Here is a 19243-nt window from a genome sequence, read left to right as displayed (position 1 = left end):
GCCCACGCGCAGCAACGAAGACCCAACGCGGCCTAAAATAAATAAATTTATATAAAAAAAGACTTAAAAAGCACTAATTATAAAAGATTGATAAATTTGAATAAGTTAAAAATAAGACCTTCTTTCATCAAAAGATCATCTCTCTCTCCAAAGCTTGGGGGCTGATACACTACAATCTAGGGAGATGCCCTCCCTCCAAAGTTGCATTTTCCTTAGGGTTAAAGAGGTTTGTGTGTTACAAATGGGAAGTTGCCAAGGAGAGCTCAGCAGTGGTCCCATGCTGTCTGGGGCTCTCTGCCCTGAGGGTCACCTCCTCCTCACTATTTAAAGTATAATTGATCCCCACAAGGATCTGGTCTTCCAGCTTTTCCCCAATACACCTTAGAATAATGGATAAACCCAAAGGACATGAGCTCACAGTACAAAATAATTAGACACCTTCAGACAACTATGAAAGAAAGCCAGCAATACATGTATATATAAATAATAAAATATATAGCAACTATAATTTATAATACATATATAATGTAGTAATATGTAATATATAATATTCTGAAGGCAAATAATTAAACAGATGGACCAAGAATTTCAAATAAGCCTAATAAGCATATTTAAGAAGATAAAGAATATATTAACAATGTGAAAAACAGGAAATTCCTGAAGAAGATAAAGGAGGGGAGAAAGAAAAACCAAATTAAAATACTGGATATGAAAACAATAATAATTCAAATAGAAGGTGTAACAGACACAGCTAGAAATAGAATAAATACAGCAGAAGGAAATCTACTAAAAAATTAATTGGTAAGAATAAGATCAGAATGGGAAACTATCCTAGGAGCAGAGGATAGGAAGAAAACACAAGGAGACAGAAAACATAAAAGAAGACCCAAGGAGTAGGAAGGACAGACTTTTTTGAAGAAATAATGTATATAAATTTATCGGAATTAAAGGAAAATGAAAAACACAAATTTGGAGGGCTCAAATAAGGCCCCCAATCCTCACACCTAGAGACACTGGAGTGACATCTAACACAGATAAAAATCAAAGGTATTTGCTGCTGTTTGAAACTGCTTGTGTCCTTCCCTCGAAAACCGCCCTAGACCACGCTTTTCCTCAGCTTCTCCCTTAGTGTTGCTCCACTGTCTTCTGGCATGGAACGCTGAGGTGAAGAACTCCGAGGACAGCTTAGCACTTTTCCCCTCATAACAAGCGACCTGATTTTTTGATGCTTTCTCTGCGGTGGAAAGTGGGGGAGGGTTACAACCTGGCCCCTCATGGGCCCCCCCAAGGACATGCTCTCTGCACACAGAGAGATGCTGCGCTAAGAAATCCCAGCCGTGCCCCCGTGTCCTAATCCAGAGGCGGCCGTTCCCTCCGGAGGGTAACCTCCTACCTTCCGCTGAGGTGGGTGAGAAGCAGGCCCACGCTTCACGATGTGGGGGAGAGGATGTAAAGAGCTGGCTGGTTTTTGCTGTTAATTTTATCATTAAAAAAAGTTTTGCTATGGGACATTTCAAACGTACAAAAGTAGCAGGAATGGTATAATAAGCCGGCTTGTATTCCTCACCCCAATCTCACATCTAGCTGCATCTGAAACCACCCAGCTCTCCATGTGCTGAAGCAGCACCTGCGCCCCGTCTTCCCGAGGTGAGCAGTACAACAGGTCCTGAGCCCCGGAAGGGCCACGTGTAACTCAGCCTGCTTCTTAGATTCCCCAATGCCGACGCAGGGTCCTGCTTTCTTGAACCGGCTGGGTCAGTGTCAGCTCATCCATCGCCTTTCCAACTCCAGAATTGTATTGCCCTCACACTCTCTTTGTCCTTCTGGCTATGCCTCTTCCTTTATCCCTTTACTACCATTTTTGTGGGAGGGAATGGAGGCCAACACCAAGCTCAGCCTGCCATCTTTGAGCAAACACTGATTAACTTCTTGAATTGAGTACGTTCTCATGTATGTGGCGCTCTTGATTACTTTTCTTGTATGTTACATTTTCAAAGACATTAACAATTATCTATTGAGCTCTTATTAAATAACTTATGTATATTAATTTATTTAATATTTTCAACGACATGTATTACACTTTACTACTACTGTTACCCTACCTGACAGATGAGGAAGCTAAACATCTGAAGAGCTCGCGTGGCACTCACGGCTTTAAGGATCTGGGATTTGAGCCCGAGACCTAAAGCCCAGGCCCCAGATCACTGTGGATCCTGCACCCCATTTCTTTAGCCCTCCGACACAGGCCCTTCAGCTCGCCTAGGGTCTCCAAGACAAGCCCGGGTAATGGATTCTTGTTCAAATTCCACAGCTTTAAATTCAAGGAAGCACTTTGGACCAGGCCAGGCTGGCCCGGGTGAGCTGAGCGGTCAGGGAAGGACACAGGGCTCCATACACCACGAAGTCGTATCATATATCAGAAACAAGACTGACAAGGGGCACTTGCCCCAGACATGAGGAGCCCTGGCCCAGGGGCCCCTGAGCCCGCCTGCCCCTCACTGCCCCTCAGCCCACCTGCCCAGGCTTCTGTATCTCAGGAAGTCAGCTGAGCTTCTGAAGGCTGACAACATTCACACCCTCAGACCTACCCTCTGCAAGCAGTGCTCACTGAGGGGGCTCTCAGGGGTTCCCCGTCTTCCCTTGGAGAAAGTTACTGTCTCCTGCTGTGCACTACAGTGCCCTCCTTCTGCATCCTTTTCGGAAGGGGACTCTGGGGCTTACCCATGTGGTATCCGTGTCTGGCTCCTCGGTCAAGACAAATCTACTAAGAAAACCTGTCCTCGATCGCTCACACTACTCCTATCTCCAATTTGACTGTCTTCACACTAGCATGAGACGTTTTCAGAAAAACAATCAAGTTTTCAGTTAAAAAGACTGAAACAAACAATAAAACAGAAATAAAGCAAGAAAAGAAATTATCTCTAGGTTGAAAGTCAGTGAAGAAAACAAGAAGAAAGATTTGTTAAGGCTTCTGTGGGTTTAAAACAAACGGTGGCATCAAACAATCCAGGGTGAAATCCCACGGCACACCTCAAAGAGACCGTCCACTGTCACGTGTAAGCCCGTGTCGAGTGGGAAGGTGAGATGTTTCCTGTTAATTCTGCAACATACTTATTTATGCACTGCACACATCCTGGAAGCATGGGGACATGGAGATGAACAGGACAGTTTATAAACACAACAAGAAAAGACAAAAAAAAAAAGGACTTACTGTGGACTGTGTTTGTGCCACGTATTCACCCTCCATTTTGTTCAGACGCACGTTTGTGTCCTCAAGCAGTTCTTGGATATTTTCAGTGTGCTGCTTCTGAAGTTCAAACTTTTCCTTTTCCATTTCTGCTACAGCATTGTGGAGCTACACGGTGAAATCAAAAACTGACTCTTTCACTACTATTATAGAATAGACTATTTTGCAATTCAGAAAAAAATGTTTTCCTATACTTCTCTATTTATTTATATGGTGACCTGAACAACAAAAGATATAAAACTCATAAATAAACATTCGAAGTAAAGATACCACGTAAAGAGCATGATTAAGAAACAATTTTTTGTTTACTTTCCTGAATTGAAAATTTTAATGGATAAACAAATAATTAAAGAAATTATCCACCTCAGGTACAAACAGTAAATAAATCAGATAATACAGTGCGTCAGCTAAACAACACCAGTATTAGCCTGAAATCAGAAAACAGAAATATTTATAATATTGTTATTGTTTAGGAATATTATGTCACTGTCTGTATTTTCATCTTAGTTGCATGAAATTTTGCACAAGAGTAATGTTAAAAATGCTTTATCCTTCACCCTAACCCCCAATGAGAAACTATTTTTATCCATCCCATAACCTTTACAAAAGTGGACACAAAGATGGTATTTATAAATCAAAGAGAGTTCTCCAGGGAGAACTCTATGTCCTCATGCATACTGGTCTTTTTTTATGAAGATTATGTACACATGTTTAAACGGATGAAGCTCTAAAGTATTGATGTAACTGAGGTAAGGAAACCAAAGTTCAAAGGACAGGTTCCAAAGGGAGTTGAACACCTGTGCTCCCAGACTTGTGGGCGTTTGTTCACTTACTTTCATGGGAGGGGAATTCAGAATCTAATTCCTCTCCCCTGTATCCAATCCCTGACTCATTCAAGGTTGGGTGGGGGGCAGGAGCCCAAAATAGTCTAAAAGATACATTTTACTTCCCGTTCCTGAGTAGGCAGGACAGACAAGGGTATGACACATGCACAGAGACCTTATTTGACTAGGAAGATACTGGAGGGACAGGGAAAACCCTGAGAGATGGTGGAAACGAGAGGAGAAGACAGGCCATAACTACACCTGTTAGTGGGAAGGGTCCCAGGAACTTTCCTTCTAGTTTCTGGCTGAACAGGAAGATCAAGGATGGCTCAGTAATAGCCGTACGGAAGATCCTGGGGTTTCACAAATTTAACAAATGCAATTTTGACTATTTGTAAGTGGTCTCGCAAATCATTGATATGGTATATTTCTTTGCCAAGGTATACGTTTTAAACCAGCGTCATGTCTGGTATTCAGAAGTCAGTCACTTGTCTGGCACGTGAATGCAGCCAAGCCCACAGCGCCTGCATCTCAGAACTGCTTCGCAGCTGCTGACTGACGTGCACAGCAACACTGATAAAGGGTGTAGAGGAGTCACTTGGAAGGTTGCGGTGGTTTCTTCACATGCGTGGTCCCCCATACGTCCCACGCCACACACCGCCTGAACGTCAAACCCCTGCTGTATGCAGGGGCCCGTGAGTGCAGTGCCTTCGCAGGGGCACCACCGTCGCTTTCTGAGGCCGGTGCCTGCTGCCCCTGGGGCGCGTCTGCACAGCCTGAGCCCTTTATAGCTCACCCGGGGGCTTAGAGCGGAGCCCACAGGGTGAGAGCGCAGCCACAGCACAAGTGTGCTAGGACTTGCCTAGCCGTTTGAGGAGGGGACAGGCGCACTTGGCCTAGGGGTCTGACTGGGGACTAATCGCGCACTCCGTCGGCCCTGGGCAGCCACCAGGCGTATGCTCCGGACCATCCGCAGTGCTCAGGCCCCAACGTAAACGGTGTCGTCCAAGAATACGGTCGGCCCTCCGCACCCGCAGGTCTCACATCCACGGACTTAGCCAACTAACTGCAGAGCGAATTTTGACTGCATCCATCCAGCACATTTTATTAGCATCTACCATATATCAAGCAAATGCGTCACCGAGAGCTCCCCCAAGCCTAGCAATGAACTGGAGTCCAGGTCACTCGGCCCAGGAGCCTTCAGAGGGCAAACATTCCCCTGAGGCATAAACTGCTTAAGCAGCAAATACTATTAGGCATGTTCTAAAGTACAAACCTTGCTAAGCCACAGGATGCCATCGTGGCCCTGACAATAAGGGGATCTATAAACCCACAAGGAGGTATTTTAGCCAGGGCTTGGCAACGGGTTGAGGGGATGCAAAGGCCCTCTCAGTATCCTACAGATTGGTCTATAGCCTGGACATTTGACCATGTACTTGCCTCATGCCACAGGAGGCCTAGAGGAACCAGGCATCTGTCCAAATAGAAGAAAAAGTATCGTAAAAGCCAACAGGTTAATGGTGTAGCCACTCTGGAAAACAGTATGGGAATTCCTTGAAATGTTAAACACAGAATTAGCACATAACCCAGAAATTCCACTCTTAATTATATACCTGTGATATAACAGAAATATATAGATATATATATATATATATAATGTATTTTGGTCTCTGCCCCCAATTCCTGGCTCTGAGGTCCTATGTCCCTTGGGATTTCCTGGGTGACAGGACCGTCTTTGGTTCCAAGGAGGCGACTCTGGGTGGGCTCTTGGGCAGCTTCAGGATGGGGGCTGGTCACCCGAAAGAACAAGCCATCCATGATCAGAAGCCAGGAACTTGCAGCACACCCCCATCCTCCAGGGAGGGGACAGGGGCTGAAGATTACATTTATAATCAATCATCCCCACATGATAAAGCCTCCATAAAAATCCCAAAAGTACAGCGTTTGGAGAGCCTCCAGGCGGGTGAACAGCTGGTGCCGGGAGAGCAGTGTGCCAGGAGGGCGCGGGGAAGCTCTGCGCTCCTTCCCACATACCTGGCCCTGTGCATCTCTTCATCTGGCTGCTCACCTGCATCTCTTATTATATCCCTTACAATAAAATGGTTAAATGGTAGAATGTCAGTGCGTGCTTCCCTATGTTCTGTGAGCCATTCCAGCAAATCATGGAATCCAGGGAGGAGGTGGTGAGAACTCCTATGTATAGCCGCTTCGTCAGACGTACAGGCGACAACCTGGGACTTTAGACTGACGTTGAAGTGGGCGCACTCTTGTGGGACTGAGACCTTAACTTGTGGGATGTGATACTGATTCTAGGTAAATAGTGTCAAATTTAACTGAATTATAGGACATCCAACTGGCGTCAAAGGGAACTGCTTGATGTGCGCAAAGCCCACACATGTGGCGTCAGCAGTGCTATGAGGGGCGAGGAAAGGAAAATGCAGGCAGTGCTTCTCCCTCTTCAGGAGCCAAGACAAATGAAAACACAGGCCACACAACAACCTGTGCACAAATTTTCATAAAAGCATTATTATCCAAAAAGTGGAACCAAATGTCCACCAACTGGTGACACGCGGTACCTCAACACAATGGAATATTATTTGACCAGAATACGGATTGAACTACTGACTCATGCTACAACATGGAGGAAACTTAAAAACATTATGATAAGTGAAAGAAGCCAGTAACAAAATGCCATGTATTGCATGATTTTATAGGCCAAAGTGTGGAGACAGAAAGTGGATGAGTGGTTGCAGAGGGCAGAGGAAGGGAACATGGGAAGAGAGTGACAGCGGGTACCAGGTATCTTCTGGGCTGACAGGAATGCCCTGAAAACCATACAGTGGTGATGGTGGCAGGACCTCATGAACAGACTGAAAACCACTGAACTGTACACTCTAAGAGGTAGATTTTATGGCACGTGAGTCGTAACTCAATTTTTAAAAAGGCCCATAGATTACAAACAGCATGGCAGAGCCGGGTAACTGGCACAGTCTTGTGCAGCCAGTAGAAAAGTGTAAGAAGGGGAGCCGGATTGCGGCAAAGGAAGAGAGGCTTCAATGGTGACCAGCGTCTCAATCACCAAGAGCCTCGTAGCCCCAAGGGCCACTGGGAACCACTGGGGTGATTCACGGTGACGAGGAACACCAGATCTGTGTTTCAGAAAGACCGTCAACACGGCTGTATCATGGGGCACGGACTGCGGAGGTGCCAAGGGTCCAGTTATAGCGACGGAGGCCAGAGACACGGTCTCCAGACCTAGGGGAGGGACAATGTGAATAAATCACAACAGATAGAACAGAAGTGTGAGTGATGAGGTGGGAGAGGTGAGGCAAAAGAAGAGTGTGCGGCAGCCGAGCAGATGCCACCACCATCGGGAACAGGGGGAAGGGGAACCTCGGGAGGAGGCTGCTTCAGCAGCAAAGGAAGAAGATGGAGTTTGGGGAGAATGATGGAATTTAGATCAAGGAGAGATCCATTTTCTCCCCACAGCTTTATTAACGTTAGCAGCTTTATTCACATAGCATACAGAGCACCAATTCAAGTCAGACATTCAAGGGTTTTTTGTATATTCACAGACTTACGCAACCATCACCAAAATCCATTTTATCACCCCAGAAGAACACCTGTGCTCTTTAGCTATCATGTCCCTCATCTCTCCGCCTCTATAGATTTGCCTATTCTGAACATTTAACACAGAGTCATAGAATTGGTCTTTTATAATTGGTTTTTTTCACTTAGCATGATGTTTTCAAGGTTCACCCATGTTGTAGCGTGTACCAGTCCTTCATACCTTTCCACTGCCCAGCAATATTCCATTGTATTAATATACTACATTTTATTTATCCACTCAGCAGTCGATTTCTACTTTTTGGTTTTTATATGAATAATACTGCTATGAACATTCATGTATAACTTTTTGTGCAGACACGTTTTCATTTCTCTTGGGTATGTAGGTAGGAAAGGCATTGCTGTGTCAATCACAGGATAACTCTAAAAAAGCTAAAAAGGAGAGATCTTAACGAGGTAGTTGGATACCTGGGCCTTAAAGTGAGAAATGTAGGATAGAGAATTCTACGAGGGAGTACACACACACACACACACACACACACACACACGTATCACCTCACCTCACCTTGGCGGTACAGGTACTTCACACTTTGTGAGTGGATGACCACAAAATCACAACATACATCTATCCTCTGCTCACTCATTTTTGGCACCTACCCTGCTTGCACCAGGCATTCACCTCTGCCCAGATTTACATGCGACTGTACTTCACAAAAAAGACCTTTCACCACATTTGCGGTGTTTCACATCCACTAATCACCGTGTTAACCATAAGAAAGAGCTGCTGGTCCAGCTGAAAGCATAAAACGTACCCTTGCGCATGGCAGGAGACAGAGACTCTTCTCTGCAGACACCAGACAACTTAAATTGGGGAAGACGGAACTAGGGGAAAGGGAGTCAGGGGCTACTATGAACACAATGGACCTGATGCAAGCAGAAGAATATGCCAAATTTATAGAAAAGATAAAACCACTCAAATGAAAATGCAACTAGAAAAGAGCTAAGTCTGCCCCTCTGAACACGGGCCCTTCCCAGGCTGGCACTGAAGCTGCCACAGCCAGGACAGATAAGTCCTGTGTCTGCCCGGGGAGGCATCAGAGCTCTCAGGAAAACAGACTGAACCCAGATTAATCGGGGACTATCAATCGGGAGGAGGAGTTAACTGCAGACCTTTATCACAGAGCTCCTCAAAAGAAGTAACGTGCTTCTTTCCTCTTACATACGTACTGTGATGTCAACTAATGGCTAAGGGCTCCTAATGAAAGTACTGCACGTGACTATGTAAGACTCGTTCATAATGAGCATTTTTTACATTACTCTTGGCACTGCTGAATTTTATGAAAATATTTTTCGGAATTAAATGCTCCTCCAAGAATAAGCCATCCACTACTGATCTTGTTTACATCAAAAACAAATTTATGCTACAAATATTGTGTTACCTGAGATTTCAGAAAAGAAATGATCCAGGGCCTACATCCAAAGTTTAAACAGTTTAACTTCCAAAAACTACCTGCTGTTCCATCCCTGCTAATTTCGCTTAAAATCTATTGGCTCTGACAAAAAATTCAGAACTTTAATTAAATTCAAGAATTCTTAAAAGTAACTTTTCTAAATGAAAACTAGTTTACAAACCATTAAAATTCCAGAAAAAATATACCAAAACACGAACAGCTATTTCCAGTTAGTCTAGAATATTAAGTTATTTTTATTTTTTCAAACATTTCTGTATATTTTGTGAACACCCATTATTTTTATAATTAAATTTGTTCCGTTAAAGTATAACCCTTTATATTTTTCCATAACTATTTTATTTTATGTGGCTTACCTTTTTTTCCCAATCATTATTCAGAGATTCTGTACTTTGTTCACATATCTTTTTTAACTCTGCAATCTGGTTATCTTTGGTCTCTCTGATAACTTGACATTCACGTACAAGGGTCTGAACTGTCAAAAATGATGAAAACATAGTTAAACCAATTCTAGCTGCCACGTTAAGAGTCTGATGATAATAAAAACATAGTGTACCAGTTAACAGATCATTCCATTTCCCTCCAAGTCTTATCCGTTCTCTCCCCTAAAATCTCTCTTACTCTTTCCTCTCTTCTTCTCATTTCCACTACCACAGCCTTGGCTGAATCCCCCGTTACTCACTCCCTCGACAATGTGTGCTGGCCTCCGTACCATTCCCCTCCAGTGGATCCTCCGCCGCTGTGAAGGGGTCTTCCTACGGTGCAGATCCCATAGCGCCACCCCCAGACTTAGAATCACCCCGCAGCTCCCCTCCCCTACAAGACGGCGGCCAAAAACCTCTGGCGTGAGGACAGCTCCTCATGATCTGGCTGCTTTCTGGCCTCATCTTTTGCCACTTCCATATGTTTAAACTCATAAACGTACCAGCCTATCTGCAGACCCCTGAGCCCATGTCTGCTCCTGCGTCGCTGCCCAATGCGATCACTGATCTACCTGGCACGCCCCAGCCTTCCCTGCTGCAACATGGCGCATCTTTAGTCTCAGCCCGAGTCGCGCCCTCTTTATGGAACGTTCGCCAACCAGGCTCCTCCTCTTGCAGGGGCAGAAAGAAGCTCCTCTTTATTCCCTGTGAGCCTCATAGATTTCTAAGTCACTTATTACATTATGTGTTATAGTGGTTTACTTGTTTATTTCCTGAGGAGAAAGATATTTCAACTTTTTATCCACAGAGCAAAAGAGTGGCACAGAGGCAAGTACTCCCAACTATGTGTACTGAGTGCACAGATGAAGGGCCGTCATTACAACATGCTGCTACTGGACACACTAAAATCACTGCCAAAGTTTGTGTGACTAAAACAAAATACACTTTAAATTATATAAAAGACTTCCCTTATAAATCATTTAAATTTCTATCTTTTTCAAAATGCTTTAAACTGTCATTGATTCAAGTGAAAATGTGTTTAATATATTCATGTCATCTGGATGGCAAAATAAATTCAGCTGTGTATCTGCTTGAATGCAGTATTTCCTTAGCTTACTGAAGGTTTTTATTCACTTACTTCAAGATAGCAAAATTTTCATAAACATTTACATAGAAATTTCTTTCACTCTTATATCTCAACTGTGCAACAAATAAGGTGAGAAGAAGAATCCAAGTTAACCTAATATTAGTCTAATAGCATCTACAACATTTTACTTCACAATTCTAAAATTAAAACTAAGCCCTGTTTGCAAGTCAAAAAGCCTTAGGAAATAATATTTTTAAACCTTAGGCATGTTTAAACTGCCTGGTTTGAATCAGGGTAAAAAACGAAAACCTAGAAATAAATTTTAAATATTTTTGTAGCCACTGGAATTTGGAGCGGCTCAAGGAAAACCTCTCCACTCCCCTCTTACTCATCACCGACCTCTTATCATCCACCAGACCCTTCACAATTTCTTCTTCCGTCCCATTCTCACTACTCCCACTGCCATCGTTCAGATATTCTGGGTCCTCATCATCTTACACACAAAATTCCAGAAGCATGGAAGCATAACACCTTGAGCTGAAGGGACTTCATATATATGACTTATCTAGTGGCGCCATTTTGTAATGAGTAAGCCGAGGCGCAGAGACTTGCTGATGTGACACAGCAGACGCTGAAGAGCAGGTCTGGGATTAGAGACCAAGTTTCCTAATAAGCGGAGTGCTCGCCTCTCTCTCCCCCTTCCCCCCCCCCCCCCCCCCCCCCCGTCTCTCTCTCTCACTCCATTCTGCCTCTGACTATTATAACAGACTGGGAATTGGCCTCAGCATGTTTCACACGCCCACTGTTACCAGACTACTCCACCCAAAATATGAGGTCCTAAAACTCACCTCTCAAAAATCTTCTCTGACTCCCCAGCATCTATGGGATAAACTTGAAACTTCTAAATCTGAAATTCAAGGTCATGCTTAGGTCACGCCAAGTCACCTATCTTAATCTTTTTCAGTCTGTCTCTTAATGTATAGGATCTCCACTCTAGATACATGGTTTTGCAGCATCCCCTCCACAACTTACCAATATCACATTCCTATCCCAGGACTTGGAACACTTCTCTCAACTAATCCAATCTTACAAAATATTTTCAGCACTCTCCCTAATGACTGTCTGTTGCATTTCAATGTTTCAACCTACAGTCATAGTCAATTTAACACTTGATTACATGCTTTCTTTTCCTTCATAATGAAAGTGTAAATGGGGAATACTTTTTAAATGTTTGTTCTGTCGATCACAATACTAGCATATACTGTAAGGCATAAAGATACTTAATGAAATGAATTTTATTAGACCAAAAGGAGTAATTTCTCTAGACTTCCTTGTGAAAGCCAGTAAGTTCTAATTCTATGACTGACCTATGGCAGCTCCAGCCCAGTGAAGAGGGAGAGAATTAAGAAGGAGTAACAGTTACAGACTCTTCCAAATCTTTAACCAAACCAACCACCATTGCTACCACACACACACACACACACACACACACACACACACACACACACACACAGAGTTTTTCTTAAGTCCTGTAGAAGCTCACATCAACAGATCGACTGATGGAAACCCACATAAACATTCCCTTCTCATACTACAAAAGGTCAGAAATAAAATTCTACTTTATACAAGAACTAAAATAAGATGGAAGTGTTATTAAAAGGTTTATATAACAATACAACATCACCTTTCTTTTCAAGTTTTCTAATAGTCTCCTCCGTTTCATTTTGTTTCTTTTTGTATAAAGTTTTCATTTCTTCTATTTCATTATTCTTTCTTTCTAAAATCTGCAAATGAATTTAAAATATTTTAGTATACAATATTGTTTTATGTATGGAACACATAATTTTTTTAAAAAATAGCACAATATTTTTGCAAGTCTATCTCAGCTAATCCCATAAATGGCTTCCCAAAAAAGATGAAAAAATTATACTTTAGTGCATTGACAAAATATTAACTACACTAGAATAATTGATTACCGAAAGAAATGTTATCTGCTTTGAATTTTCATGTACCAATTCTTAAGGAGACTGTAAATGATAAATTAGGTGATTCTCTAAAATATACTTCAGAGATTAAGCCGTCACCAACTAGCAGAGAGAAGCCATCAGAAACTTGATATGTTGATACAGTACAACTCACCTCCCCACCACACTGGGATAGAACATCTGCAGACACGCACATCCCTGAACCCTCCCACTAGTGTCCTTCTATCACTTTCACACACAATAGCAAGAATTCCCAGACACGTGGGAACACGTGATACAATAGGCTTCTTTTATACTTAGTTCTGCTACTGGGAATCAAAAAAGTCAGCTCAAAATATGTCAAAAATTGCATGGATATTTTACATCCTTAATTTATATTGTGTCAGAAGTTTTTAAATGAATCATTTAATAAACTTAATTATGATTATATGCTTCTAAGTACATCTACACGCAAAAAAAAAAAAAAAAAACCACTAGAGAATAACCAAAGAGTAAGAAAGTTTGCAAGCAGAAAAAGAAATGTACTAACCAAAGGGAAAAAAGAAAACCAAATTGAGGCAGAAGTATGAATATCCACTTTTCTTGTGGTTGAGGTATATTTCCTATATACCCAAATTCAGTTTTTTAAAAAACGTTATTCACCAATGTCTAACCAACTTTTTCTTAGTGCTTTTATTACCAGCATTTTACTTCGCCTTTCATTGTTTTAGTCCCACCTCTAAGAATGACTGGTAAATAAGAAAAGGAGATAGTTTGAGCCCAATGTCCATAAAGAAGGTATGCAAACAGAAAAAACACTCTCAATTTTATTCCTTCCCAATTCCTAACACTTAGAAAATGGCATACATGCAACAAACTGATGAATATCCTTTCCAAATCTAGCATGAGGTCAAGGATTTTATTTATATTTTACCTGGCATTTCAAACTAGTTGCATTGCTTTCTTTTTTCATGCAGAATTTATTTTAAAAGAGAAATTCCTGGAAAGGATTCTATTATTAAATGTTTTTCTTAGAACAGAGCTTTGTAACAGACATACCAAGAAGCCTATTTCAAATTCTATTACCACGATTTTCCCAAATATATTTCTATATTTATTTATCTTATACATCAATAGGTTCTATTTCATTTGGACATATACATATGCTATATTGAAATTATATTACTGAATCTCTAACATATCCATGAAAGAGAACTGTTTTTCTTGAACCATTTAAAGTAAAATACTAGTAAGAGCAGAAAGCAATATTTGCCTTTAAAATTTGAATGGAAAAGAGGAAAGGAGAAGGAAAAGGATTCAATATTTTTTCTCTTTCTAATTTTCAGCCAGTGGTTTCCGTCTTGTTGCTCTGAAAGAAGGTGAGCCAAACACGCACCTGACTAAATACTAGCATGTTCTCAGCTCTACGGAAGCACGGGCACTTGATGCTGTGGCCTCAGCTCCCTGTCTCCACCTTTGTCACTTAACTCTGTGAAGCAGGGTCACAGGCTGAGTTCCAAAACAGACAACACCAGGCTTCCATCTGGATCAATTTTCATGAGTTACAAATTCATACATCATATATTAAAATTATACATTATATACCATTACATTTTTAAAATCAATACTAAAATATAGTTATAAATTCAAATTCAATGTACAATAATTATAAATTGATGACTTTTGCTGTGCTCATTAAGAAGAAAAATTATACTTCAAAGTACAAATTGAAATAGTAAGGCATAAATCCCAACGAGCTACTGAAAAAAAAAAGCCTACACTGGCAGTGCTAGCATTACAGTGCACGCAGTCTATACCAAAGAGAACTAAATACAAGGGTTTCTTTTTAAATTAAAGGGGAAATTTTAGGGACTTCTCTGGTGGTCCAGTGGTTAAGACTCCGCACTTCCAATGCAAGGGGCATGGGTTCGACCCCTGGTCGGGGAACTAAGATCCCACATGCCGTGAGGTGTGGCCATAAATAAATAAATAAATAAAAAGAAAGGAATTTTTAATTGCCAGAAAACTGAAAGAATCTTAGACCAAAACAAACTCTAGTATTTACAGTTGATGACTTATTTCAGCCTTTATGAAAGGTAATGATAGAATGTAAAGGACTATAAGAAGACCAGCCTTCCATCGATAGATAAAGAAGAACTAAAAGGTCATGTAAACTATAAGGATTTACATAAATACATCTGTTTAGCAAATGAAGTTTAAAGATCGACTTTTGCTAGGGTATTAATTTAGCAAATCCCATTTATAAGACAGACTCCCATAAGCACATAAATCAGTGGATGGATGGATGGATGGATGGTCACAAGACCTAGAGTATTTCAAATATTCAATATCAATAAGATAATGAACTGCACACACCCTACCTTCTGAACATCAGCGTCATGCTTCTGTTGCAGTTTGAGTTTCTCTTCATGATATTGAGCTTCCATCATTTTTGTTTTCATGTCCAACTTCAAGGAAAATATTTCAAAGGTGTGATTAATTTACTTTTCCCTTTGGCAAAAATACACAAATTAAAATAACTACCTATATGAAAGAGAGTATCATTTTCCACCTTTACCTTATAGCCACTAGTCCAGCAATCATACTACATATACCAATATGTTGGTTACATTCTTTGATTACTTCTAAGCTAATTAAAAGTCTTTTGAATAAATCTCACTTGACAGGCAAAAGTGAAAATACTGAACTCAGATTCGTCAGTGATCCCCAGTCCACTCCACCGCCAAAAAGCAGTCATTTTAAAGCGATATTTTGCTAAACCCACTTGGTATTTTAGCCTTTGTTTATTATTTTTCAATTGAGTAAGTCTCTATTCAACTTTTTACTTTTTTCTTTTCTCATATCTACGTACTCATTTCTAAATGCTCTTATTTACCTCTATACTTAAATATAACAATTTGTGAAAGAATGTCCATATAGGCATATCACTGATAATGCACAGATTTTCCAGTTCTCCGACTCCGACTCCCTCAGGGCAGTGACTTCATCTCTTTCCAGCGTCTATCAACAGCTCCTAGCCTCCTAGACTCCTCAGACTGACCCCTGGCCCACCAGTGTCCTGAGCAAAGCCAGCAAAATGTAACCAACACGTGTTAATAATAATGAGTGCATCCTAGGATTAAAAGAGTAACAGTGACAGGTTTTAAGAAGAACAACAGAAAACTGATTATCTTAAATGTGAAAGTATTTGACCTGATTCCTTACTATTTAAAAGAGTATGTACATTGGAGTCTGACAGGCCTCATTTTTAACTCTAATTCTAATCCCACTAGACATTAACTGTGGTGACTTTGGGCAAGTCACCATTCTGAGATTCTATTTCCTCTTCTAATAGTTAAGGATAATTATCTTACCTCAGTGAGTTGTGAAAATTATATTCAATGACATCATTTAAGTAACCACAGTCAGTACAATGATTGGTACAAAGTAGGTATGCAAAAAAAATTAAGTCTACAACCTTCAGGAAATTTTGCTTTTAAAATATTAGAAACGTACTGTCAAAACATTTCTTGAAAATTTTTGAAACATACTTCATATTTTTCAATTACTGTTTTAAATAATGATAAATGTGCATAATCAAATAAACATATCAAAATGAAATTTTAAAATTTTACAAACAAAAGCTAACATAACATAAATTCATGGCATTTGCGACAACATGGATGGACCTAGAGGATATTACGCTAAGTGATATAAGTCAGACAGAGAAAGACAAATACCCTATGGTCTCACTTATATGTGGAATCTGAAAAACAAAACAAATGAACAAACATGACAAAACAGAGTCATATATACAGAGAACAAACAGGCGGCTGCCAGAGGGGAGGGGATCCGGGGAGGAGAGAAATAGGTGCGGGAGATTAAGAGGTACAAACTCTCAGGTACAAATAAATGACTTAAGGGTATGAAAGGTATGATGTGGGGAATATAACCAACAGTTATGTAATATTTTTGTATGCTGACAGATGGTCACTAGACTTATCATGGTGATGACTTTGAAATGTATATAAGTATCAAATGGCTATGCTGTGTACCAGGAACCCACATAGTGCTGTGGGTCAATTATACTTCAAAAACAAACAAACTCATAGAAAAAGAGATCAGATTTGTGGTGACCAGAGGTGGGGATGGGGGAAAGAGGGCTGGAGGAAGGTGGGTGGTCAAAAGGTGCAAACCTCCAGTTACAAGACAAACAGCTGTCAGGGATGTAGTGAGCAGCACGACAAACAGAATGGACCCTGCTGTGCGCTATAACTGCAGGTTGCTGGCAGACTGAACCCTAAGCACTCCCACAGGAGGAAAGCAATGTTTCTGTCTCTTTAATGTGTCTCTGTGAGATGACGGATGCTCACGACGCTTGCTGTGGTCATCGTTTCATAATGTGTGTAAAAGGCGCATCATCATGCCGCGTGCCTTACGCTCCATAGCGTGCGCAGAAGGCGCATCATCACGCCGCGTGCCTTACGCTCACACAGCGTCGTGTGCCAATTATATCTCAATAAAACTGAAAGAAAAAACAATGAACGTTCTGAGTGGCAGACAGGGAGGGAGCTGTCCAGTTACTACGCAAAAGGACGCAATTCTGAACATTTCCATCCTCTGGCTTCTAAGTCACGCAATAATCCTTCCTCATTTTAGCAGAAAGGACGCTGGGTGATCCACATCCACCTGAAGATCCTCAACAGAAGCACTGGGGGTCTACTGCAGAGGAATCGAACTCAAACAGCAACATGACAGAGCTGGGCAGATGCCGGAGACACAACTCACTGCTGCGTCTTTCCACGTCAGGCCTCAGCTTCCGAGGTCCAGCCCTGAACACCACGTGACCCTGCGGCCACAGCCGACACCACCACCTCCACCCGCTCTGCCTCAAGCTTGGTTGACGCGGCGAGGAACAGACGCCTGGCGCCTGCCTCAGGAATCCACTAGCTAGAGAAGAATCGTTCAGATTCTCGCTCTCAGCCAGTCAGCTACGTGGGGGAACAAACCCCAGTTCTCTAGGGGCAGCAGCCAAGAGAAAGCGGATGAATCCAGGAAACAGAAGAAAGCAAAGCAAATACACAAAACAGCAAAGACTAGAAGCCACACAGCATCTGCGACAGGAAGGAAGCAGCTTCAGTGGTCTCCAAGAGACCAGCCTTACTTGAATTCAAAAGAATTTCTGTTCCTGTTTACTTTAGGTCGCTTCACGAATCTCTGTTCTTGTAACCAAAGAGATCTATCTGAATTCTCTTTTTCTGGTTTAACTTTTTACTTTGGTGTAATACTAAACTTAAAGAAAAGTTGCAATAATAGCGCAAGGAGCTCCTCTTTAGCCAGATTCACCAACTGTTTACATTTTGCTTCATGTGCTTTATCATTTTATACCTATATCAACATATGTATAATACAAATTATTCTCTGAACTATTTGTGAGGGAGCCAGAGACATCATCCCTAAAGACTTCAGTGTATGTTTCCTTAAAACACAGACTGTCTTTTATAACCACAGCCGTCATCAAAATCAGGAAATGTAACATTAACACAATAATATTATCTGATATACAGTCTAGAGTCGAGGTTTATCAGTTATTACAATAATGTCATTTATATCTATTTTCTTCACAATCCAGGATCCAATCCAGGATGACACATGCCACTAGTTGTCACATCAACGTATCTCCATTAACTGGGAAAAGCCTTTCTTTGTATTTCTTGACCTTGACATTTCTGGAGAATACAGCCAGTTATTGAGTGTCCCTCAGTTTGGATTTGTCTGATGTTTCCTCATGATTAGTTAGACTTAGCAGATGTTGGCAAGAATGACACTAAAGTGATGCTGCATCCTTTTTCATTCCATCTTATTAGGTCGGTTTGTCCCAATATTGCCAATGTAAGGTTTAATAACTTGGTTAAGATAGTGAAAACCAAGTTATCACAAGGTGGTATGATAGAGAAAGTTTCTCTACTGACATCCTTAAAAAAATTTTTTTTTACTTAAAAAGAGTATCTCTTCCCTTGACCTCGACACCACAGAACAGCTCTATCTTTCTGCCCTATACCCTACGGCATGATTCATGATAAATCATCAGAATTACAACATGGAAACAATCTAACTAGTATAGTATACAAAGGCAATACAGGATACAGGATAGAGATATAACTATACATGTAGACAGCTATACATACGTGTGTATCTTTATACACACAGCCACAGGTGCATGGAAAAGACATTAAACAGCCTTGCTTAGTTTAGTTTAACACAAAAGACTGAAATTGAAAGACCGACTATAACACTTCTAACTTGTTTGACCTCCAAGTAACTCTGATTACAAACAACATTTCAGTTTTCCTTACTGAGCTCAGAATATACGCTATCAGTTTCAGACTTAAGAAGGAGGGAGATCTACTTCAGGCTGTAACGGAGTAACTAGTACCGACCTCACCTCCCACTGTTAATAGCCATCAAACAGGGTACAATTTGTGAAGGAACCATTCTCCGGTACTAGAAGCTGCACAGTGCAGTAAATCCTGGCGTCCTCGTAAGCCGAGCCCCACTGTCATTCAGGCTCTCTGCACAGACACAGCAGCCAAAGCCCAGCTGGAACTGCAGCCCTACTGAACCAAGATGGCAAAGGCAAAGAAACAACTGAGCCTCAGTGAC

At 41.3% G+C, this 19243-nt stretch overlaps 1 protein-coding gene across 12 annotated transcripts in view; it reads right to left on the bottom strand.

Moving 5' to 3' along the window:
* CEP112 (centrosomal protein 112) overlaps positions 1–19243 on the bottom strand; it is a 422061-nt gene that overhangs the window by 336472 nt on the left and 66346 nt on the right. For 11 of the 12 annotated variants that reach the window (XM_082861163.1, XM_082861173.1, XM_082861172.1 and 8 more), the window contains 4 exons: positions 14962–15048; positions 12301–12400; positions 9464–9582; positions 3212–3355 (listed from right to left, as the gene is read on the bottom strand). In XM_082861163.1, coding sequence (XP_082717289.1) covers positions 3212–3355; positions 9464–9582; positions 12301–12400; positions 14962–15048 — 450 coding nt within the window. Of the gene's footprint in view, positions 1–3211; positions 3376–9463; positions 9583–12300; positions 12401–14961; positions 15049–19243 lie in introns of those variants that run through there. The other variant, XM_082861166.1, reaches the window with a different exon arrangement.

This window comes from Leucopleurus acutus, assembly GCF_964270905.1.
Source record: "Leucopleurus acutus genome assembly, chromosome: 19".
NCBI classification, from domain to species: Eukaryota; Metazoa; Chordata; class Mammalia; order Artiodactyla; family Delphinidae; genus Leucopleurus; species Leucopleurus acutus.
Note: the sequence above shows the minus strand (reverse complement) of the source record. Positions and strands in the feature narration are given on the sequence as shown.